The sequence below is a fragment of the Montipora foliosa genome, chromosome 1, assembly GCF_036669935.1.
Source record: "Montipora foliosa isolate CH-2021 chromosome 1, ASM3666993v2, whole genome shotgun sequence".
In the NCBI taxonomy this organism is placed as follows: Eukaryota; Metazoa; Cnidaria; class Anthozoa; order Scleractinia; family Acroporidae; genus Montipora; species Montipora foliosa.
The window spans coordinates 71,902,673-71,927,197 of record NC_090869.1 but is presented as its reverse complement, the minus strand read 5'-3'; the positions used below and the strand labels follow the sequence as shown (position 1 = coordinate 71,927,197).

At 39.7% G+C, this 24,525-nt stretch overlaps 2 protein-coding genes and 1 pseudogene across 3 annotated transcripts; all 3 read right to left on the bottom strand.

Annotated features, from left to right (window-relative positions):
• Positions 1-1,736: 1,736 nt before the first annotated feature.
• Positions 1,737-9,640, bottom strand: LOC138007760 (E3 ubiquitin-protein ligase TRIM71-like). The gene is made up of 3 exons (XM_068854829.1): positions 8,944-9,640; positions 5,852-5,922; positions 1,737-1,911 (listed from the first exon to the last, which is right to left on the bottom strand). The coding sequence occupies exons 1-2, from the start codon at positions 9,547-9,549 to the stop codon at positions 5,881-5,883; spliced, it is 648 nt and encodes a 215-aa protein (XP_068710930.1). The 5' UTR covers positions 9,550-9,640; the 3' UTR covers positions 1,737-1,911; positions 5,852-5,880.
• On the bottom strand, positions 9,640-11,289 carry LOC138007744 (E3 ubiquitin-protein ligase TRIM56-like; annotated as a pseudogene).
• Positions 11,290-17,505: 6,216 nt separating this feature from the next.
• LOC138007714 (TNF receptor-associated factor 3-like) lies at positions 17,506-23,461 on the bottom strand. 2 transcript variants are annotated; one of them, XM_068854775.1, is made up of 5 exons: positions 23,311-23,461; positions 22,440-22,596; positions 21,414-21,572; positions 20,908-21,063; positions 17,506-19,651 (listed from the first exon to the last, which is right to left on the bottom strand). In XM_068854775.1, exons 1-5 carry the CDS (start codon positions 23,436-23,438, stop codon positions 18,599-18,601), a joined length of 1,653 nt encoding a protein of 550 aa, XP_068710876.1. In that variant the 5' UTR covers positions 23,439-23,461; the 3' UTR covers positions 17,506-18,598. The 2 variants fall into 2 exon arrangements, with proteins under 2 accessions (XP_068710876.1, XP_068710879.1); XM_068854778.1 differs by having other exon boundaries at positions 22,440-22,592.
• Positions 23,462-24,525: the final 1,064 nt, after the last annotated feature.

Here is a 24,525-nt window from a genome sequence, read left to right as displayed (position 1 = left end):
TAAAATAAGATTTTTTAAAAAAAACTATTATTGGATGAGGCCCAAGTAGGGTGGATCCGCTCTGTTACCTCATCAGATTGCATCCTCTCTCATTATTTGATATCGATCGTTATGTCGGTCACCAAATATTCCACCCCTTTACAGTGCGACGCGCCTTACCGTGGCCACCCAACAAACTTTCAGTTTTGACAATTACATGTAAGTACGTCAACTCAAACGACCCATTCAACGGTGTTTAACTACAACCGTGCGAACTTTGCAAGGAGGGGTGACTGTCAATCAAATTCGCCCACCCTGACTGGCGTATAAGGTTTAAAAAACTTTGTTAGGTGGCCACGGTAAGGCGCGTCGCACTGTAAGCAGTTTTGATAATAGAGACTGTTGGCATCTCAGAATGAAAGAATTCAACAACTTAATCGTCCTTTAAGTTAAAGTTAGTAAAACGACAATAATGCGAATTTCAGGTCGGGAGAAGTATTTGTTCCCTTGCAAAAATGCTATTCCGCCTTTGACATGCAGTTTGACAAGTAGTTACCAATACAAGGAATTTCTTTAAACTCTTTATCGTCATTTTCACCGTACAGGAAATAACAACAAAGATCCAGTGGTGAGAAGTAGTTTTCAGTAGAATTGTAGTCTCGACATGCATTTCAAGCTGGTTATTCCGCTTACGGCTTTTCACAATAGTCATGGCTTGACAGGTTAACAGTTTGGAATCCTCTAAAGAATTACGCAACTCTCAAACCTCAAGGGTAGAAAACTTTCTTTAAAGGTATCTGCAGATCAGGGGAAATTTTTTTTAGGTTCACACTTAGAGGATTGCACTGCTTCTATTTGAGGTTGACTAGCAGTAGAGTTATTTTCATAGAGCTATGTCGTAGAGTTAGAGTTAAGTTTCCAAAATCCTGAATTCAAGATTTTGGAAGGCCTAAATCCTGAATTTAGAAATACAAAAAAGGATCCTAAACACGCATAAAAGCTAACCTTAGGCCTAATTAGGCCTAAACAAAAGTTTAGCTTTTATGAATGTTGGCTTCCAAAATCTTGAATTCAGGATTTTGGAAACTTAACTCTAACTCTACTACATAACTCTATGAAAATAACTCTAAGAATAGCTGTCCCCCTTCTATTTCTGAACGAATAAAATTGATTTACTAATAACTAAACCAGTGTTTACATTCTGAGTGGGTTTGGCACTTTTTGAGCACCTCAAAACGAGCTTGGACACCACATAACAATTACATGATACATAAACCAACGGGACAAGCGCACCGCAGACAACAGAACCTTGGTCTCTGATTTAGATCAAAGAAAGCTGACCAGAAAGAGCACCAATTTACAAAAACAAGTCTTAGAATAGCGCTAAGGTTTTATTCGTTAGTTCCAATCACCGATTTCAACCTGTCAGTTCTATTACCGTAAATGGTAAAAAGAAACAATAACAAAAAAGCTAACCGTTCTTTTAGCGGTACACTCTCTCCCCCCCACGGTCCCACGGTCTGGCCCAAGTTTTTCGAAGGGTGGAAAGCGCTATTCACCACTCAATTGGTTTTGATAGTGTTTATCCGCTGGAAAGTGATTTCCCGGTGGATAGCGTTAACTATCTCTTGAACAACCGAAGCCTGATCTGGATCTCTACTGTGGATTATTATGTTGTGTACAAGCCAGGAGGTGTCTAGTGTTCTTTTAGAGTGCCAATCTTTCGGAGTCGCACTCAATACAAATATTGCACTGTAAAGTAATAAAATGCATCTGCTTAATGCAGCCACCACTTTATTCCGTTTCTAGTCGTTTCACATGGGGCAATACTTCCCACTGGGGGACATGAAGGTCAAACTGGAGGGCCACTACGGCTTGAAACTCAAACTTGAGGAGTTCTTTAACTGATACGCGAAGCTTATCCTCGATTGCCTGCAAAGGAAAAAAATCTTTAGAACAAAGAGAAAAAACGAAATTGATAAAGGAGACGTGATGGTCTAATTAAAAAACAGATAAGATTATTTCGATGTTACCAACATGAAAATAGACGTATTACAAACCTTAGGCTGGAGAAAAACTTCTCCAAGTAGAGCTCCAGACCTAATTATTTCCCTTCATATAATGAAAAAGTTCGTTTTTCAACCCTCACGGTTCTTTTAGTACGTGATCAATAGTTAAAACACTTCACTGTGTTTTTGCTATCGATCCTTTTTTTGGTTTCGGAGTTTTTATAATTGGGTGCTGATAGCCTACAAATTAGGGGAGAATTGTCCGAGGAACAAATTGTCCTGACACCAAATTCTCGGTTTTCACATGAAATCATGTTGGTGCCCCTAAACAAAGAAAAGGCGGCCATGTTGGAGCCCCGACCAAATCCTCCGGGAATTCAACTCTATTATTATGCAAACGCTTCCTTTTGTTTTCGTTGAAAAACATGACTGTTGATCACGTGAGTGAAAACCAACAATTGGAACCAGGGACAAAATGGCGGAGGGCGAATGTTGCAATACTAAGAGACTTAGCTGTTGCAATACCGAAAGGAAGAAGTAGTCCTCGCACTTACGAGGACAATTTCAGCAATTGTCTCTAAGTCTCCCTTTCAGTTCTAAGTTGCACTTCAAATGTATAAATTTATTTCATACATCGAGTCCTTTCACGGGAATGCACGAGTCCAACAGATTAACCTGCTCGAATCTTCAAGTGAAACGTGTTCGGGAGAGTCAAATCCCCCGCAGGCGAAACAGATGGAAAATGGCAGAGAAATGCTTTGCAAAGTGCGAATTCACGACGGCGTCAAAAGCAAAATATCTTCCTGTGGAAAGTTTTCGTCTATTCTCTCTTTCAGTAAACCAATATGGCAACCTGGTCACGTGACCGAACTCTGTCGATGACAATTTTGCAATAGGAATTTCAGTTCAAAGCAACAGAGAAATTCGAAAGTGAAATGCAATACATCCACTGGATCGTTAACTTTTAATTGCGTAATCTTAGAAACAAACTTCCCTCCATTTCTCCGTGGCAAGTCAGTTAAGCCTCGTTTTGAAAAGTAGTCTCGGTGTAATTGGAGTTTTTCTTCTCGTCAAAGTAACACTGGTGACAACCACGACGCATAGGTCACGTCGTAAATGGTTCATTACCCACACCAATTGGCTGATAGTTAAATTCCATATCAGCAAGAAATGATGAGGTAAGAGAAGGGATCCCGATGCCCCATCATAGTTTTTAAAAATCTATTTTTAGTTTCACAAAGATATTTTAAGTTCTCATACCCAATGTCGCGCGGTTAGATGATCAGGGCCTGGGAGAGGCTTTTATCGCTTTTTGCTTTGTATAGCCACAATCACTTTCCTTTACGTCGATTCAAAAGCTTTCCGCTCTTTTCAAAATCAAAGCTTTTAGATTCGTCGACGAACGTGATCCCTACTGTAGAGGCCACTTTTTCCCCACAAGCTACGCAAGCCGCGCATACTGTAAATTTTATTTCGTGATTACAGCTCGCCAATCAGGTGCCTCTCTGAAAATTAGCTGCGTAGCTGAACCATGCGGTAAAATCAGATTTAAAAAAAAAACTATTACTGGATGAGGCCCAAGTTTCGGGGGAGGGGGGGGGGGGGGGGAGATCCGCTCTGTTACTTCATCAGATTGCATCCTCTCGTGATATCGATTGTTATCATGTCGGTCACCAAATATTCCACCCCTTTATTAAAGCAGCTTAGATAATAGAGACTGTTGGCATTTGACAATGGTAGAATTCATCAAGTTAATCGTCATTCAAGTTAAAGTTAGTAAAACGGCGATAATCAGTACAGTTTCAGGTCGCGAGAAGTTTTGTTCTCTTGCAAAAATGCTATTCCGCCTTTGACATGCAGTTTGACAAGTAGTTATCAATACAAGGAATTTTCTTTAATAACAAGAAAGATTCAGTGGTAAGAAGCAGTTTTTCAGTAGAATTGTAGTCTCGACGTGTATTTCAAGCTGGTTATTCCGCTTACGGCTTTTCACAATAGTCATGGCTTGACAGGTTAACTTTTGAATCCTCCAAAGAAGCACGCATCTCTCAAACCTCAAGGGTAGAAAACTTTTTAAAGTTTAAATTTTCTTTAAGTTCACACTGAGCAGAATGCACTGCTTCTATTTCAGAACGAATAAAATTGATTTACTAATAACTAAACCAGTCTACGTCTGAGTAGGTTTGGCACTTTTTGAGCGCCTCAAAACGAGCTTGGAAGACCACATAACAATTAGATGAGACAAAAACCAATAGAACAAGCGCACCGCAACCTCTGATTTAGATAAGAGAAAGTTGACCAGATAGAGCATCAATTTACAAAAACAAGTCTTAGAATAGCACTAAGGTTTTATTCATTAGTTTGAACAACCGAAGCCTGATCTGGATCTCTACTGTGGATTATTATGTCGTGTACAAGCCAGGAGGTGTCTAGGGTTCTCAATACAAATATTCCACTGTAAAGTAATAAATTGCATCTGCTTAATGCAGCCACCGATTTATTCCGTTTCTAGTCGCTTCACATGGGCAATACCTCCCACTGGGGGACATGAAGGTCAAACTGGAGGGCCACTACGGCTTGAAACTCAAACTTGAGGAGTTCTTTAACTGATACGCGAAGCTTATCCTCGATCGCCTGGAAAAGAAAAAAAATCATTAGAACAAAGAGAAAAAACGACATTGCTAAAGGAGACGTGATGGTCTAATTAAAAAACAGATAAGATCTTTTCGAGGTTACCAACATGAAAAGTGACGTATTACATACAAACCTTGCGCTGGGAAAAACTTCTCCAAGTAGAGATCCAGACCTAATTGTTTCCCTAAATGTAATGGAACAGTTCGTTTTTCAACCCTTACGGTTCTTTTAGTACGTGATCAATAGTTAAAACACTTCACTGTGTTTTTGCTATCGATGCCTTTTTTGCTTCGGAGTTTTTATAATTGGGTGCTGATGGTCTACAAGTTGGGGGAGAATTGTCCGAGGAGCGAATTATCCTGACATCAAATTCGAACCAGGGACACAATGGCGGAGGGCGAATGTTGCAATTAAGAGACTTAGCTGTTGCAAAACCGAAAGGAAGAAGTGGTCCTCGCACTTACGAGGACAGTTTCAGCGATTGTCTCTTAGAAATCTGACAGGTTCATGATCAAGTCTCCCTTTCAGCTCTAACCTGCACTTCAAATGTATAAATTTATTTCATACATCGAGTCCTTTCACGGGAATGCACGAGTCCAACAGATTGACCTACTCACTAGGCCTCATGCATGATGGCGGCATATGCTCCAAATTCACCACCAACGCTCGTTTGCACCAAATTATTCACATCACTGTTCGCGCGTGGGTTTTCCTAACAAGTTTGCTCCTTTGGGAATTAGCTCATACTAAAAATTACAAGTTCGAATTCGTGGCTTGATGGTGAAATTAGCAAGTCAGTCGTCGTCACGGAATAGAGAGATTGAGGTGCTTCATAGCACGGTTGGTGGAGCATTGCTCCGTCATCGCGGAGGTCGATGGATTCAAATCCCGATGAAGCCATCTGAATTCGCAAAGATCACTTTTTCCCTTTCATCTATAACCCGCATTTCAAGTAGATACATTGATTTCATTGTTGCGATGCTGCTTTAACAGCCTAACATTTACGGAGCACGTAGAAAAAATTCTGGCACTAAAATACCCCTGAAAATTGGTAGGGATTTCGAGGAAAACACGTATGATGCATAGCGAAGACGTTAGTGTAACTAGAGGAATGGCGCTGCAATGTAAGGGTATCCAAAGGTAAAAGGAAGGGTTAGGTTTTTTTGGTGGGGGGGGGGGGGTGGGGAGCGTGCAAGAGCATGCTACACCTTCATTTCAAAATAGCTTACCTCAATAAGTTCTTTGACTTTCTCTCTCTTTATGTCATTATTAAATTTTGCTGCCAAAAGCAGACAGGAACCTGAAATCAAAAACAAAAAAAAAAAGGGACAAATTCAGGATCGACCGCCGGGTTCTCAATAAGACATCAACAATGTGGTTAGTTAGGCATTTGCCAAGACCACAGCGTGGTCCAGTTGTTAGGGAACGGGCCTTGAGATTTAACATCCCAGGTAGACGACTCAATCTGACCACCTGTTGAATTTCATTCTGGTAGTCTCTGGTTCAACGTCTCGGTTGCACTTGTAAATAGCGAACTAGTGCATGCTTGTATCCTCAAACTCCAGCCCTACAAGACTCCTACCTTTCTCCATTGCTTCCAAAGCGAGTGTCCAATGCACTTTAATAATCCAAGATTAATGCTAGTTTATGTAATTTGTTTCCAGATATTTTCGACATGCAACGCCGTAGGGCCTATTTGGGTAGACTTTCATATACCGGATTAAAATGGCGGAAGACAAAGGAAGCCTTGTTATTCCGATTAGGCCTTTCCAATTAGGTATTGTTAAGTTCACTTTGTTCTTTTGTTTTATGGACATAAATCATTTCAGATCCAATATATGAAAGCCCAGCAGCCTAATTGTAGTTAACAACACCCCTCTTCATTCCTTGGTGTTTAATAACCAGCTTTTCGTGAAGTCGTTTGTTTGTAAAAGAGCAAATGTTGTGAAATCCACAAAGAGATTCAATCTCTTTGTAGATTCTACTCCATTGTTTTAAGTAATGTTCAAACAACGATCAGCAGTGCTTTATCGGGTTAAAAACTCGAGGCGAAGCCGAGTGTTTTTAGACCAGATAAAATTTTTGAACTGCTTCAAAAAGTGTGTAACTTTGGAATCCACACATTGGTGCAAAATGTGAGAGAAGAAAATTAGCATACAAGAAAAACAACCTGTGTTTTATTATTATGCTTTATTCGCCTTATTCCAAAATGGCCACCATTTCAGTATTCTTTTGTTCGCTTGCAAATTAGCCCTTGTTGCCTCGTTCATGGTGAAATATTCTTTTGCATTTTAAGTTTAAGTACGAGGCAACAAGGGTAATTTGCAAGCAAACGAAAGAATACTATAATGACGGCCATTTTGGAATAAGGTGTATATAAAGAATAATAATGAGGAATGTTCTGTCGCTTTTTAAAGCTCATGCACGTGACATTTTATCGGTGAGAGGCTGTTTTGCTCATGAATCATTAATGAATTTTTAATGCAGCCATGAAAGGCATGAAGGCAACTGAGGGATACTCGACAGAGGATAGAAAAATCACAGCAGATTCGCCTTTTCCGTTTTATTGTGATTCGGCAAGGTTACACCAAGTATTAAGCAATACCTACGTCAGTGTCAAAACGAGTTATCGTAATTGCTCTACAGTGTACATATATTTCTAGACTTAAAAAATATCACATCGCCTACAACAAATTAAATTACTCTTCCCAAGGTATTATCATGCTAAGAGAGGAAAAATGTGGTCTTCCAGTGCCGTTTTCGCATCAACTTTAGCATTTTTTCACAACTATGACTTTCAAAAATTTGCTCATTTGTACTGAAAATTCGAATCATATTAAACCCTTGGTTTAAATAATGAACCAGTATAAACTAATGTAACAAATTCGTCCACCATTTTCCAAAAGTCTCGTTAAGTGCACCGGGCACTTGTGATGCAATGCGTCCCCTGTTTCAAAGCGGGTCTTATGTGAAGATGATTTGAAACGGATGATTTGGATGAATTATCAAGCTCGATCTAAAAAACGGTGGATATAAGAACCAGATGTCGAATTCTCTCTTAGCTTTGTAATCTCTTCCTCAAACAAGTGTAATATATGCGATTAAAATCTTACAGCGGTTAAGAACTGAGTACGCGGTGTTTAAATTAAAGAAACACGCCTTTTTTAAAAGACCTGACATTGATAAATCAGTATAGAACCCATCTCCTCTCCGTTGGTTAAAATAAAAGGAATTTGTTCTTTGCTAATGGAAACAATTTCCAGCCAAAATTCTTTAAACTGGCCTGTCTTTGATTGTGGAGATTAAGGCAAGTCGCAAACATACAGGAAAAAATTTTGATTATGCATGGTGGGGTACTTTTATAACAGAGAGATCTCAGAAAACCACGCGTGAATTCAAAACCTCTATAATACATTGTTTTAACCCTGAAATATCTAAAATTGAAACTCTCTGCGCTTTAAATTGCGTAAACTACAATACTGCTTTTAAAAACGATTCAAATGAAGAAATTCTCATTGTAATTGGGAACTTTTTTACCGAAAAAGGAATTTTAAAGTCGCCGACGCTAAATAACAAGAATCAGGCAGGAAAAGTTATACATCTATTCAAAAATTTGAACACGATGGTTAAGTAAATCGGTGACAATTATTTTACCATCGCTAAGGACTGCTGTAGAAACTGGGACATTGAACTCTCCTGCCCCTGTACCACTTGCTCCAAACTTAGTTACAAACTCTCTGCTGAGTTTAAACACCTGCACTCGGTTATTCGATTCCTCACAAACCAGCAGATGTCCCGCTCTGTCCACTGACAGGCAGCAAGGTTTATCGAACTCCCCGTCCCCATTCCCCTGCTTTCCAAATTTATAAAGAAACTCTTCCTCCCTATTAAAAACTTTAATACAGTGATCACCTCTGTCTGACACAATGCGATAGTTGTCGTGTTGGATACAATGAAAGGGAAAGATAAAAAAACCTTCAGTACCGATACTGCGCAAAAACCGACGATCAAGTGAAAAGATTTTGATTAATTTGTTTTCACCATCAGCAACAATAATGCTCCCATCGCTGTCAATTGACAGGCTAAAAGGACGCTGAAGCTGATGATCCCGGCTTCCTTTTCCTCCAAACTGGTTAAGATAACGACCCTCATCACCACACAGTTGAACTCGGTGGTTGTCAGTGTCTGCCACTATAATCTTATTATCATGAAAAGCAATCCCAGCGGGAAAGTTAAACTCTCCCTGCTGATTACCCTTTTTACCAAACGATCTTAAGTGAGTTCCATTACTGGAAAATATCTGTACTCTGTGGTTACCAACCTCACTCAGAGCAATCTCATCTTTGTCATTCACTGCTACCCCCCAAGGTCTGGAAAGCATTCCAGCATAAAAACCCTGTTCTCCAAAGGATAACACAGGTCTGAACTGTCTGCGTTTGACTTCAACCTCAAAAGGGCTGCCACGAACATGTCCTTCATTGACTTTCACGGATGCCTGACATGTTCCGGTTTCTTTGGCAAAATAGCGGAGCTTGTAAGTGCCATCTTTGTTGTCTTGGATTTCAGACTTAATCGCACTGTCACGGCCTTCACGATTTCTGATTTCCAATGTCACGCGGTCGTGTTCTTGGTGACATTGTTCTTTTCGTGCGTTCCTTGTTGTTACAACAATCTCACCTTCAAGTCCAACAGTTCCTTCAGTGATCCCTTTTCCCTCAGCACTCGAGGTTTTCGAGCTCGTTTTGCTGATAAAACCTATTTGTTGGACTTTTAGATCATCAAACAACTTTTCGTTCCTTTTAAAGGTGAAGACATGTTCGATGTCACAGTCCGCTGAATCTTCTTCTTCAACCTTTTCCTGAACTATTTTGTCCAAAAATTCATGGCGCTGCATGATTTGAGAGTTTGTGCTTCGCTTTAAAATCATTTGGGTTTTTTCGACATCTGCTTCTTGCTTTTTCACTTCTTCTTCAATGTGGAGCCTTTGCTCTCCAAGAAGCTGCAACGCTTCTCGCACACCTCACCTCACCTCTTTTGGGCTTCAATGGCGGCAATGCAAGTGTCGGCAAACTGCTGCACATCTCTTTTCAATCCTGCGGCTTGTTCTTGAATTGAAATACAGTTTTCATCAATTTTCGCGATCCTTGTCATTTTCTCCAGCGCTCTGCGTTTCTTTAATTTAATTGCTGCATTGATTCTCGATTTGCGTTCCTTTGCGGCATCTTCCAAAACAATCTTAGCGTGACCGTCGTGATCTGTTAGAGCACAAGCGTTGCAAATAGCTATATTGCACACCGGACAGAAGAACTTGTGTTTTTTCTTCTCGTGTTTCCCACAAAGTGTTGGCTGCTTTAAAATGGTCTCAAAGTCTTCGTCTCGAAAGTCTTTCAAAGCCAAAGCGTGGTGTTCTTTAAATGTTTTTATCCGGTTATGCAGAGGGAGGCAGTCATCACACCAGAACGAACAACAAGTGAAGCAGTACGCAGATTCTCCGCTTGTTTTGTCGCAATTTCCACATTTGATGCCGATCGTATTGCACTCTGTAACAGGCATGGCGTCCAACAAACTGTTGATGCGAAAGTTTGTTGGAAAAGCGTTAAGATTGCCGTTTCCAGGGATCCTGAAATTCTGCCTACACTCGGGGCATGAAATAGTGTCTCGAATTCCGCTTGTTTGTTGAATCCTTTGCAGGCAATGAAGACAAAAACTGTGTACTGTGTAAGCATGGAAGCTGCTTTGGATTAGTGAACCTTGTTATACATACAGGACAACAAGCTTGTTCATGGATATTGTCTAGAAAGGTTTTGATATCCATGATAAACGAAGAGAGTAAAACGGATTTCCGTGTTGAACATTGTGTGACCTTGGTTCACTGTTGTCCGGTTTTATGATCTTAACCAATGAAAATACCTAAAGTCAAGTGTTCAAATAATCTGGATTTCTTAGAAAAGTCACCGTGACATCATCAAATTGTCACGTTTGTTATGAACGCCTTTTGGCTGCGTTTTGTCAGGGGTAAAAATTTTTGTTTCGGGCCTCAAAACCATAGAAAGCGTGAACACGACATAAAGAAAACCATGTCTTTCTTAGCAAGAAAGCAACACGGGTATTAAACAAAAATGTGATGAATGTTTCGGAACAATTCATTCCCTCCTCCCTCTCTTCCCATAGCGTTTTGCTCCTTTATCCATGTTCCTGTTCTTTCTATCATTGCCTTTCCCGACGGTTCTCTACAGTGTCCCTCCAAGTGTTGAGTACACCGCCACGAATGTCTTTGCGAAATGAAAAGCTTTAAATTTTAATTTTAACGAGGATTTTGACCATGTGTACCCCCGTGATTTTCTCAGTTACTCGGAATTGTTAGTAGTGGATCATTTGTGTCATCTGTGTCATGAAATTGTTTGTACAAAGCGGCCGTAACATATCTCCAGTTTTAAAAGGAATTCTGACCCACAAGGCTGACGATCCTGTTGATTCTCTTGAACGGAAAATTTAAATGTGTGAATTATTCAATGTTCAATGTCCAATTGCACTTCTCATCGTTTTCATCATCCGCGCCTTTTTGTAACTGAAAAAAATGATAATTTTTGCTTCAAGATCCTTTCGCTTCGAATGTAGTTTGTAGCATCATTCGGATAAACTTGATTTGCTAAGTGCTCGTTGTTTACCATTAGGTTAATTCATGCATGTTTGATCCGCCGCTCACGAACTTGTCACGTGAAAGGGGTGGTGTACGGTTTTGCTGAGTCATAAATCTGCAAAACCTGATGAGAATCACACTCTTCCTAATACTCTTCATAACTGGCCAGTGATTGCGAACCATAGAAAACCTCAAAATATTCCGATGGTAAACAACGATTCATTTTGGTTTACTTATGGCATTTTCATCGTAAACAATCCAAAGTGCTCACCTGCAGGCGTTTTGACCTTTAGGAGCGCGATTCTAAAAATGCCGCAAATTTGCAAGTTGTTTATTCGCTTTTTCCTTTATCGATGCCGCTCAGGCGTTTTAAGTATTCAGCATTCGCACAAAAAGCTCACGGGCGTATCTGAAAATTGTAATCAATTCGTACATGACGTAAAGAAAATGGACTACTTTGCATAAAGCTTGTGTGTGTGCCTCCCGGTGAATAAAAATGTGATATTCACCAAACAACTACCAATAAGCAATTTTTATCCACACGAAAGCGCTCAGAATTGCCCGAAGTTGCATGATCGGATGCAAACTCCGGATTTCTCACTCACCCGTGTGTAAAACACCAAAACAAATATTCCACTACTAAATCGGCAGCAAATTTCCATGGGTGGCGGGTGGCCTTGGAAGAAGTAAAATAACCTCATCAAACTGCTATTGGAAACGCAACGTTTCTCATTTCCTAAAAAGTTCAGAAAACTTCCCAACGTAAACGTAGATACCTGAAATGTTCCAGTGAATCCTGAAGGTTTTTTAGCTGGTTTCCAGTCCCTAAAATTCATTTTTAGTCCTACTAAAATATGCCATGGTATGCCTCAAACGTTACATTTAGGGTTGTTGAATGGAGTGTTTTTGCGTAGAAATTGCCTTCCATTTATTCACGTCAATGGTTACCAAACAACTGAACTGGCATAGTATGTTATGCGTTGAAAATTTTCCTGTATCTGACCGACATATTCACGACCCGCAGGCGTCAGACCCAGGGGCAGTCAGTCGAGACGGGACGAGAATCGGGATTGGCGTTAAGTTTTCAAGTAAGGCGAGAAAAGCTCTTCTCGACTTATTTGAAAATTAACTTAACGCCAGTCCCGATTCTCATCCCGACTCGACTGACTGCCCCTGGGTCTCCGAGGATGCGCAGGCGTGTGACACAGGAAGAATGCGTGTTTCCCCGTTTCGTTGGTAACGGTTGTTGGGTAGAAAACTTGTCCGTTTTTGACATATATTCAGCGACCAAAGAATTTTCACATATTTCGCCTTCGGCTCGTGCTTCTCCGCACTTCTCTCGTGTTCTTAAAAATTCCCGTGTGGTTATATAACTCAACAATGCACTCGGCGCGTTTTTTATTCCTTTAACCAATATAGTTTTTTTACGATTACCCTAGCAATGCGTCTCTCACCTAATAGATCATAGGTGAGAACCAATCAAAATGCGTGCATTATTTAGCTTATTATGTAATAGGTATTTATATATTTGAAGTGCGGGTTACAGACGAAAGAGAGATTTTGAAGTGATCCTCGAACTTATCTGGACAATTTATGCAATTGTCTTCTTTTATAACCCACACTTCAAAATATATATCTATATTAATTGCATCGCGTCCTTTCAGTGGAACACATGAATGCTCCCAACCGAGTGGCTTCATAGCTCAGTTGGTGGAGCATAGACCTTTTGCAGATACGGCGGCCATTTCGATTTCTATTGTTTCGAAAGACATTATGGGATGCTCAGGGGGCAAATTAATATGAATTGGACCCCTGGGCATCCCATAATAGCTATTCGAAACAATAGAAATCAAAATGGCCGCCGTATCGGTAAAAAGGTCTATTGCAACGGCATCGCAGAGGTCATGAGTTCGAATCCAATTAAAGCCGCCTGAATTTTTCAAGTGTCTACAAGAGAGAATAGATAGATAGATAGATCGATCGATAGATAGATAGATTGTTAGATCGATCGATAGATACATAGATAGATAGATAGATAGGTAGATAGATAGATAGATAGACGTTTATTAAAAATACCTTAATAGCAGCTAGAAGCTGAATTGCAAAGGTGTACAAGTTATGTAATAAAACTAAACAATAACATCTAAGAAAGAACTCATTTACATATATAATTATAATAAATGTCAGTTAAAATGTCTTGCGCTTGCTGGAATGAAAGTATCTCTGAACCGGTTTGTTTTAAAGTAAACTCTAAATGGTCTGCGTCGTCGTAATTCTATGAGTTGATCTCGGTTATCGAAAGGCAATAAGTGATATAGACAATCCAAAGGATTGGAGACAATGCTGTTAAAAAAATTTAAGCAAAGATCTTCTCTCCGGTCCTTTCGAGTTTTCAGTCCTGCCATCTGAAGCGCTTCTCTATGATGATTATCATAACCGTATATAATTTTCAAGGGTCTCTTTTGAACACGTTCAAACTTAAGCTCAAATAATTGGGGAGAGTATAATGGTAGACCTGACATCCATAAAGTAAGACGGCTTGAATACAAGCAACATAAAATTTTGCTAATTCTGATGATGGTACATTAGCTCGCTTTAACTGAGTTAAAAAGTAAAGGGACTTAACGGCCTTTTCAATCGTCTCAGAAACGTGTTTGTTCCACTTAAGATTGTCTTGGAAATACACACCCAGTAATTTCACGACCCTAAAAGAGCTAACCTTAGAGCCATTAATTTCTATAAGTTCGTAGGAAGTGGGAGAGCGCACAAAGGAGACTCTTAGCTCATTACATTTTTTCGGGTGGAGTTTGAATGAGTTGAGTGTTGACCAGGTAGCTACTTCGTTTATCATAGACTGAGCATTGCTAGCCAAGGACTATTCTTACTTATGATTTCATACACTGTCGTGTCATCTACATATTTTATACAGTCTCAACTGATGGTACTTTCAAATCATTTACCATAACGAAGAATAGCCACGGTCCCAATTTTGTTCCCTGCGGTACTCCTGCTCGGACCGATCCCCACTCTGAGAGACAGTCATGTGCAAGTTTGACCCATAGTTTCCTATCTTAAAGTAAAGCTGTTATCCAATTAATGATGTAAGGGTTGATGTTGTAGTCCGAGAGTTTCGATAACAAAAGGCTATGATATATCAGATCGAAGGCTTTTCTATTATCCAACGCGAAGATCCGCACGGTGTTTCCCGTTCCGTCTGTTGCTTGCGCCCAACTGTGCATCAGATTTATCAGTGCGTGCGCAGTGGACGACCCTGGAATACACCTAAATTGATCGGGTCCCAGACGTTTCAGAACTGCTGCTTTCACATGTCCGTGGACGACGTAGTGCTAGGCAATTTTGGATAACGTTGGTGTCAATGAAATAGGTCTCAAGTCCTTCACCGTATCCTCAACAATCTTTGTTTTAGGAAGAGGGGTGATGTTTGCACATTTCCAAATATCCGGTAAAGTCCCTTGACTAATAGAGGAATTGTGATGATACAACGAACGGGCTGAACGAGCTCGGGAGCGAAGTCACGCAAGACCCAGTTTGGGATATAATCTGGGCTCCAGCTTTGGAGGAGATGCCCGTACTAAGACCTTTGAGGGTTGCTTCCAGTGAAATAATGGGGGTTTGCATTCAAACAAAAGAATACTAGAATGGCGGCCATTTTGGAAAAGGTGTATCCGACTTCATTTCCCAGAACAATTCTATCAAACACGCTTAATTAATTTTATCATGAATCTGTCACAAGCAGAGGCTGTTGCAGAGAGAATGGAACAGAGCCAGTCTGAATTAGAGCAGCCTCCAACACATGTCAGGCAGCTGTGGAAAGGGAAATTCCCACGAAGATCAGCCAGTTTATGTCCAAGAAAGCGAATCTCAGGTGCTGGTGCGTGAAAACAGGAGAACACCTCCTATAACCTCCCAGCTACTACCAAGTATCATTGCCATCACCATTTAAGGACTGTGCCTACTAATTCAAAAGTTTTCTTGCGCGCTTTATGAATATGCGGGAAAAGCAGATCTTAACAGGTGTTCCTGTAATCTAAATAGAAAATCGGACAGTTGGCAACTACGCATTTTCCAAATATAACTTATCAACAATATTTGTAAAAAGCTTTAAAATGCAAAACAATGTATGGCGTTCTTTTCCTAATATTTGTTTGTCCCCTCAAATTTTGAATCAGCATCCTTTTGCTTTCTCTTGGGACCATTGTAATCCCAAGAGAACTGGAAACAATGCATATGCAAAATTTAGGGGGGGGGGGGGGAGGGCGTTCTTCATCACGACAGATAATCCAATCTGGCGAGCAACAATTCAAACAGCAATACAGCGACGGAAGCCTTAAAAATGTAGGTTCCTTCTGCAAGTATCGGAGCACAGATTGCGTAAAACAAAAGAAACAAAAGACAGCAAACAAAACAACTCGAAATAAAGGCTAATCCCAAATGACTAAAAATACAACGCTTTCCGGGACCTACAGAGAGACGCAAAATAATACCAAGGTGAGAAAAGTTACTGTTATCTAAAAAAAGAACAGCAGATTTGTTATAGTACGTAGATATCGATGGAATGATGATTTTCCTTCTTACGGAAAAAAAAATATATATCCTCACCGCAAGCAGTGAACACATGTGACGACATAGGTGTCGTCACGGTAACTAAGACAATTAGCCAATCAAACGCGAGCTTCCCCTTCATTGCAAGATACTCCTTTGCTGTAATATAATTTTTCTCTACTACATCAACACTTTTATTGGCCATTTGATATTATCATGATTTGTTTTTCATAACTTTCATATCTTGTTTCATGTTACACAACATGTGTTTTTTATGGGTTGGTGACCATCTTTTCACCATTTCAATAATGAATAAAAAAGTTGTTTGATCTAAAAATTTTATCAATATCTTCGGGATACCAATTTTATCTTCTCGAGCTGATATATAGTTCCTCGCGAACAAGTGAGAGACTGCCATCAATCGTGGGTAAAATTCGTATCCCCACGCTGCCAAGTGATAGCGGAGCTCCGCGAGAGCCTAAGACGCGCGCGCGCGGAACACCTTAGTTAAGAAAATATGCGAGAATTATAGCCATGACGTCATCGACGGTCCGTCCGTACCTACGTCCACCCGTCCATGTATGCCAATGTGACCAGTATCATGCTAGTTTACAGCATACATCTTTGATATTGGACGTAAGTTTTGATCAACTGACACCTGCCAAAACAAGGTATCCGCTGACCAGTGTCACGTGACCATATCGTGGGCTCGCTCAAGCTTAAATGTCACTGAGGTCAGCTGCTTTTTTTAAGTTGACCGCTGACCAGGTATTGGTTTTCGATTGGATTGGAGGCTCAACCTAGGCCAACTCATCTTAAGATAAGCGAGGTTTCATTTTTCGCGCGCTTTTTGTGGCTCGACGAGGCTAAACGACCACACTACGTCGACTATAGTTCAGCACAGTCAACGCTTTTCGTGTTCAGGTGAAAAACGGTTTGGAAAATGTTTTCTTTCTGCATTTTTCGCTGGTTTCAATCCAGTTTGACATATCATGATAACTGTGGTCCACACTGGCGGCTACCGTGAGTTATTCAAGTCAAGCATCGGAGGGATATCTTTAGAAGCTCTGATAAGGTTACATGATGCCTGGAGGACCTATGACTAAAACAGAAAGGAAAGGAGAGCGAAAGAGAACGACAAGGACAAAACAGAATACCAGCAATAGCTCATACTTAGTAGAAGAAGTTACTCCACAAATTCTTTCCTTGGGCACTAAACAGTTTGTTATTTTCAAAAAGTGGTTTAATCGGTTTTTCAATTTAATTTGTTCAGAAATGAAAATCGATTTTTTTTTGTCAACTGGAATTAATTAACAATTATCTGTACTCTTTTGGGCATAAAGAAAAAGTGGACTTGTTTGTTTGCTTTGCTCTAAAATGCGAGCGAACAAGTGCTTTTTAATACTAATCCGTTTGCCCAACTGGTTTTCGATGTGCCTCGACAGCGACAAGAAAATTTTGCCCTTATGTTATAAACACGTAATCGCAATGAGTTCTCGTAAAATTAGGGGGAAATTTCACTAGCTTGTGTTTTCAAAAATTTTTGTAATGGACCTAAACGTTATTTCAGTGTTGGAGCGGATCTTGCTTGAAGTTCGTTCTCTCTTGGTTGCATTGCCGTATTTTGCCGATTCTTGTTCCAAGCCAACCTGGCGTGTTTCAATGAAATACATCAAAATGTGAATGATTTCGTTTTCATCCGCATGTGCCTAGGGAACCACGCCTTTTATTGTACGTCTTCGTGTTCAAGAAGCCTCCTTTCTTTCATTTAAACAACCTTCAAAGTTGCTCAGAACTTTCTTCCTTCTATTGTATGCATGCATTTTGATCGGTTATTTTTTGGAACATTATTGGCGCACTCGGATATCGTCTCGCGTGCCACGTTTGTGTTCTTACCACAATATATATAACCGAACAGGCCCACGCCAACATTGGAATCTGTTTGTTAAATATTATCAAAAGTAGGCTTTCTAACTCTATGAAGAGTGAATACCAAACTATGTGACTTTTTCGTCAAATTTATGCAACTTAAATATTTTCTTAAATGGCTATTATTTCTTGTTTCTACTATATTGTAACCTTTATTTAAATAATCATGCAACATATATTTTAAATATCCTTTACCTATTATATCCACAAAGACAATAGCTTATTAAATACCGAGTTCTTAAATACTTCTACCACTCGACAACACGTCTGGCGTAGTTAGCTATTTTCTTAAATTGTTATATTTATCGCACTTGATTAAATTAATCAATTACAGCTCTTCCTGATTTCCAAGTATTTTTTGATCGTTGTCATTAAAACGTTTCGTTTCCATCAAAAAATTTTCTTCATTTTTTTCCTTTCAGACACCCTCTGCTCATTCCTAAAATAGCTACTAGAATCTGACCCATAAAAAGAAACTACTTGTACGTTTGGGCTGCTTAATCAAAGGCCGGCGTCTGCGCATGTTGCTTATATGTTGGAACATAATAGGACTATAAATCAGCCTAGAATGGCCTGTTAATAACCTCATAGAGGTATCGACTATCAACATTGAAATTCGAAGCAGATAAAATTTGCTTCATAAGGACCTTAGAGCTATGAGCTCCTCGGGTGCTTAATGCAATTGGGGTGTTGTCTTCAAAAGCTCCTCGTCCCTAATTCCTATTATTATTCTAGTCTATTAAATCGTTTGCAACCACGGAGTTTTCAATCGCCAAGTTTCATGTCGAGCTATGTTCACTATGCACCGATCTACGTCAAAATTATATGGTGCTCTGTTCTGTTCTTAGCTTGTCCATAAGTCGCCTTGAAGGTCCCTCATGTCAACATTAACTTTAACAAACATGGTATCATCCCTGACAAATCCACCCTGTCGGAGTTCTACGTGAGAGAGAAGTGTAGGACAGCCTGAGGCAATATTCATATCCGACGTTGGTTTCTTAAAACTTGAGCTGTTAGGATCTGGACGAAAAGCATCACTGGCATCCTTGATCTTGTTCTGGTCCATAATTCTAAAATGGACCTTGTGGAGGAAAGGCCAGGGTAATAAGGCATCGTATTCACCGCGCATGATAACAAAGAAGACCGACACGTGAGTTCCTTTGCCCATTCCATCACCATTGAGGTAAAGACAGGCACACACTTTGTAACCAAACCGCCCAACGTAGAACGGAGGGCTGTAAATGGAAATCTTCTTCCCAGAAACAGCTTCTTGGAATCTTAGATTGTACTGGTCGATTTTCCAAAGATAAACTCCATTATATGACGTTGCCTCAAGCATATGAATCTGACGATTTTGTCCTGAAATTTGAATTTCATGCAAAGCCAGCTGGTTCTCATTTCTTTCCATACGCCGTTCACAATTGGTGTGATAATTTGACAAAGAACGTGGTCTCATCTCGTTCTCTTTTGAAGTCAGTGTGATTTCCTTCACGAGCGCTAGCTCGCTTTGCAAATTGTTAACCCTTGTTTCGTGTTCCTTTACAGTGTTCAGAATTTCCTCAATCTGCGAAGAAACAACGGTTCCGTTTCCTTCATCCGCGGCGGCAGCATCAAAGGTACTGCGTAGTTTCTCCAAGTCGTTCATTTGCCGTGTGATTGAACTCTCTATCAAGGATATTTTCGTTTGCTGAGTTTGGATATTGATTTTTGCTGCCACAAGCTCCTCGGTTTGATTTTGAAGTTGCTGCTCCAAGTTGTTCTTTTCTTTCTGCAAGTGGTCGATCTGTTCTTCAATTTGTACATACTTTCTCCGGTTTTCAATACTTGATTGATTCATCTTTTCAACGTGGATCTTTATAGTGGCTTTCAGGTGCTCATCAACAGATTCTTTTTTACCCTGTTGACCATAAAACACATCACATCAGACACCACTTAACATTATAAAGAGGATAAAAAGCTGATGTAACCTGGCTTTCGATAAGCTATGAGGACGAGGAAGGGCAAAAGTCAATGTTTACTGTAAAAAGGAGAGGGATGCCTCTGTCTGTGTACTGCGGAGTGTTAAATCCTTGAAGGCCTTCTCTGGAAAGTCTACCATTATATTGCGGAGTTATGAATCCCATGGAAACATGTGTGACCTTACATCACAGAGAATCTATAATTTGCATATATTTCGACTAGCGAAGAAGCTCTTAGAAGATTACTACAGTTACAAACTCGCGTAACCCAAAAGCAAACTCGGAAGGCCCGAAAAAAAAATCAGGCTTAAAAGTTGCATGATTAAAATTCGAGACCTCGTTAATAGTGGCACAAGCCACGCTCACCTGTAAAATACAACGACTCATGCAAGATTTGTTCAATAGTTTAAAGACAGTGTGCCGTTAATGGCAAATGGCACCTTGCTAATTGCCAGAAATGATGAAAATCCTGGTATGCTAACAAGTTACTCCCTTTCAATACTCTGCTAGCCTAGGCTGGCGGGAAAGAAATTGGCCCTAAAGTTCATTTAACATAGCTCACAGTAAAAGGAAAAATGTTCTTAATGTTGACAGTTTCGATAACTGTCAGCCGGCTATCCTTATTAACTAACAAGGTGACTTTTGTCGAATGTTAAATGTGACCTTACACAGCAAAACTGACGCTTAATAAACGTATCATAATATTCACTTTGTTAGTTTTGATAAAGATCATAACTGACAGTCATCAACAATGTCAACATTAAAAATCTTTTTCTTTTTATTGGTGGGGGGGGGGGGGGGGGGTTCATTTGCTATTCTCATGAATTTCTTTAACAATGACCCTCAAATTGAATATAGCTTTCCTTCAGATTGGCTAAATAATTGATCACCTCAGCCTTCGCTGTTCTCTGAAAACCCTAATCATTAGTCGTGGCGATTTCTTTAACCAAGAATCCATGATCATAACCTGTGCGCACTTTGATAAATAAGCATTGGCAAATTCAGTTTAATTACAGAGGTGATCAGCGAGAAAACGTTGAAATCTTCGACAGGAAATCTTGCGTTTTCACTCAAATTTTATGGTTATAAGAAGCCTCGTCTTTCACCCTGACAGTAATGATCTTTTCTTTTTAACTGAAAGTACTTTAAAACTCCAAATAGCAACTGTTCTCTCAACTTATCAAAAGGCACTCACTTTGAATTCACAACCATGAATGAAAAACGGGCACGGTACTTCCGCGTGAGGACACTCCTTGGTCAAGTGGTCATCCAACATGTCACGTGGTATAGTCTCCTTTCCGCAGAGTAAACGACATTTTACGGGAAATTTCCGGCACAAACCGAAATGATCCTGCAGATAACAGAGAAGACAATGACTTTTGTTTTCGGTTCTTTACTCAAAACGGATGAAAATGAAACGATATCAAGATAAAATTAGGTAGTATTGAAAATAGAAAGCGAAAATATATGTTTGTCTATTCAGAGGCAATACAACGGCAACGGGAAACGACTTAATTCAAAGAGGAAAAACAGGTTCACTTATTAATCCGAAAGGATATGTCTCACGTATGGATGCTGCACGAGTCAACGTTAACTGAGCTAAAACATCAAGGTTCAATTCGGTAGTTTTCTTTTAAATAATAGTGAGGAAATATGACTTAATTGCTCTTTAGAACTAGCTCAATATTTCTTCTCCCATACCTTCAAGTTTCTTTGACACACTTTTCCTCCGCAATATAGACAGATCACGGCCCTGTTAATACAGGCATTTGATGCGTGCTCTTCGAGACTTCTTCGTTCCATTGTCTCACCACAGGCAGGGCACTGTACGTCACCATATTGACAGCTTGTCTCATGGGCCTGCTCGATAAAACAGTAAAAAGGAGGTCAGAATTATTGTAGAAAATTAAGGATTGAAAACTACGGCATGTTTTGAGTTTTCAAGGCCGGTAACCGTAAATGTCTCCTATCTTATTAATAATTGGAGAACGAAAAAAACTTTGACCATTCTGCACCTCTTATACGGTAACTGAATAATGATTACTCTTATATTTATGAGGGAATGCACCTTTGTAGTCTTTGGACTTTGTATGGGGCTATTTAGAGTGTCAAAAGAGATCGGTCTCAGTTCGCTTAAATGTTGTTACATAATTTATCTATGGACGCGTTGAACTGAAGGAAACAGGAGTCTGCCATTAGCAGTGAAAACGGGTCGTAAACTGGCTGTTAATTCGTCGACAGTTAAAATGTCTCTTGGCTTCATGAGAGTATTGCCTGATAAAGTTGCGTGAGGTTCAAAGAACGACTCTTGTGAGTGACTGGCGTCTCGACCACCTGAGCGCAATCACGAGTCTTGTGGATCTTTGAAGATGACTTTTGCTCAGATTGTGGAACATTGTATGCAAACTTTCTGCATGATAAATGTTACGCAGCGTATCCCTGTCAAATAGTACTAAATGCCACGCATTAGAAACATAATCAGCAAAGAGAGTCCCAACCAAAAAATATAAAAATATACCGTTAATGCTATGTCGTTGTAATTAGGTAGTTGGCCATGTTAGGAAAACTTTGTGATGTGTATAAAAATAAGAGTACACCAGAATGGTTGCATTTGCCTTCGTGGATGTAAGTGACTCCCATCATTTCTGGATTAAAACCATTTACAACAATATGCAAGAATAGCTAATGGGACTCCGTAAAAGAGGATGTTTAAACGAAACTATTTACCTTAAAATTTCGTAATTCTCCTTTCCAATCGCAATTTCGATCTTTGTAATGGCAACGGCACTGGAGATCGAGTATTTCCCTTTCGCAGCATTTATCGTGGAAGGATTCGTCTTTTGAAATCTGGTTGCCATCCACGGGACATTGGAGATTTTTCTGGCTGGCAGAAGAAAAACGGGAGTAAATAATCTGCGTTTAATTAATCGAGCATCAATGTTGTTGGAAGGTTTCCAGCAATGTTTTCGAAACTGAATAGTTTCTTTTCGTTTTTGCTAAAACGCCAAGTGTTTCCCCGTCGATTTCACTTGCTCGGCATTCTACATCATGATTTACACAGTGGATATTTCATGAACGATCCAGGTGTTGGGTTGGCTTGGAGAGTCGTGGAAAACGATGGTCATCACTCACATTCTTTTTTTTTAACTTTGTTCGTTGCAAAACATGAAATTCGGTAATATTGAAAAGCATTCAAACAACTGCTCAAACCTTAGTCCTCTTTCATAGAAGGAACTGTGGAAGAAACACTCGCTATGAATATACCAACGTCATTCTAAAAGAGCTGCTGGAGCTAGAGCGCGTGAATTTGAGCCCACTGCGTGCTCCTCATTTAATATCAGCACATTATGCAAAGTTCAGTCTCGATATCTGAGGGAAAGGCAACATAATCCATTTTGAGGGAATAACTTGAAAGAAATGTGTGTATAGTCATCCAACCAACGAAAAAACTTACGATTGTAGGACCAAGGAAAGCTGACCGTCTTTTTCACAAAGGTCCAAACGATGACATCATGATCGTGGCGCCTTTCCGGTCTTTCCTTGCGACTAAGTATTATTAATGGCCGAAGATACTGCCTACACGAACAAGGTTACCTACCTTAAAAGGGATTCCAAACATAATTTGCAGAATCTATGTCCACAAGACGTTTGCCACGGTTCGTTAAAAACAGTCTTGCAAATTGGACATCTAAGCCTTTCATCTGGTTCATTGACAAAGTTAACCATAGTAGTGTATATATCCTGCACAAACGTTTGAGACCGATCGTCTTTTAATCATTTTGACAACCACCCGTTTAATTTATCTTGTTAAAAGGGTTTTCCCCCATATTTTAATTAAGAATCATGGTTCTTTTTTTAGATCGCCGTCGGAACTTTGAAATGAAATAATATGCATAAATTAAGTTGTCAAGTTCGTCATGACAAAAAAACATGTACGATCCAGCAAAAGAGAACAGCAAAAGCCAAAGAAAGAAAAAGAAAACACGAAATGGCTTTAATCTGTCCACGCGATGAATTTAAACAAATTGCGAAGTAAAGTTTAAAAAATGCTAATAATGTTCCCATTACTTTCGGTTCCGATTTCGACTCGATTCCGCTCTAAGCCAAAATCCTTTGAGAAACATTTCTAGGCTCCTTGTATTGTTTAAAGACTGTCTGAAGAGATGTTTTCACCATAAATAATTTTATGTGTTCGGATATCTTATAGCTGAAAATTGAAGTGTCCGAAAATTTTAGGGAATGATATCTTTATTTCAGAAATTGCTAGCTAAACGTTTACCTTCTAAGAACTTCCGTTCGAGTCAATTGCTCATCCGGAACTTGACCTTTTCAACTGCCAAAATTGCGAAAAAACATCCCTTCTGAAAACTTTTCCCTGTTTGCGAGTCTTTTAGGTGATGTTTTAGTAAATAAATCTGTACTGAGCTGTTTGGCAGCGAAGAACCGAAATTCATTGAACATTTTGATTATCCCGAACACATATTTAACCGAAGATTATCGCTGGGTGACGCTTTCTGTAATGATGCTCAGTGAATTAAATTTGTCTGTACAGATTCAGTAATAGTAACACTTGACTGGGGAAATATTGTCACGAGACGAAAGCCAATTACAGCTGCAACACCCCTGTATCACTTGCTCTGAATAGCTGTTCTGCGGAGGATGCTCTACTAGTTCAAGCTGTGGTGGACAGTTCCTCTAAAGCAACCCGACACGCTGAATATAGAAGAAAAAACCTCAACAGTTTCCGGTTTCCGGTTTCCGGTTTCGATATTCCGGAACCAGAATTATCCTAATTCGCGAATACTACAACAAC

Excerpts from the sequence above, each read along its gene's own strand:
- LOC138007714 (XM_068854775.1), bottom strand. The coding sequence starts at position 23,438 with ATGGTTAACTTTGTCAATGAACCAGATGAAAGGCTTAGATGTCCAATT. Across the intron at positions 22,597-23,310 it reads TGTTTGGAATCCCTTTTAAG|CCAGAAAAATCTCCAATGTC; the intron begins GTAGGTAACCTT and ends TTCTTCTGCCAG. Across the intron at positions 19,652-20,907 it reads TTCATGGTTGTGAATTCAAA|GGTAAAAAAGAATCTGTTGA; the intron begins GTGAGTGCCTTT and ends TATGGTCAACAG.
- LOC138007760 (XM_068854829.1), bottom strand. The coding sequence starts at position 9,549 with ATGATTTTAAAGCGAAGCACAAACTCTCAAATCATGCAGCGCCATGAA. Across the intron at positions 5,923-8,943 it reads ATGAGATTGCTCTGAGTGAG|GTTCCTGTCTGCTTTTGGCA; the intron begins GTTGGTAACCAC and ends TTTTGATTTCAG.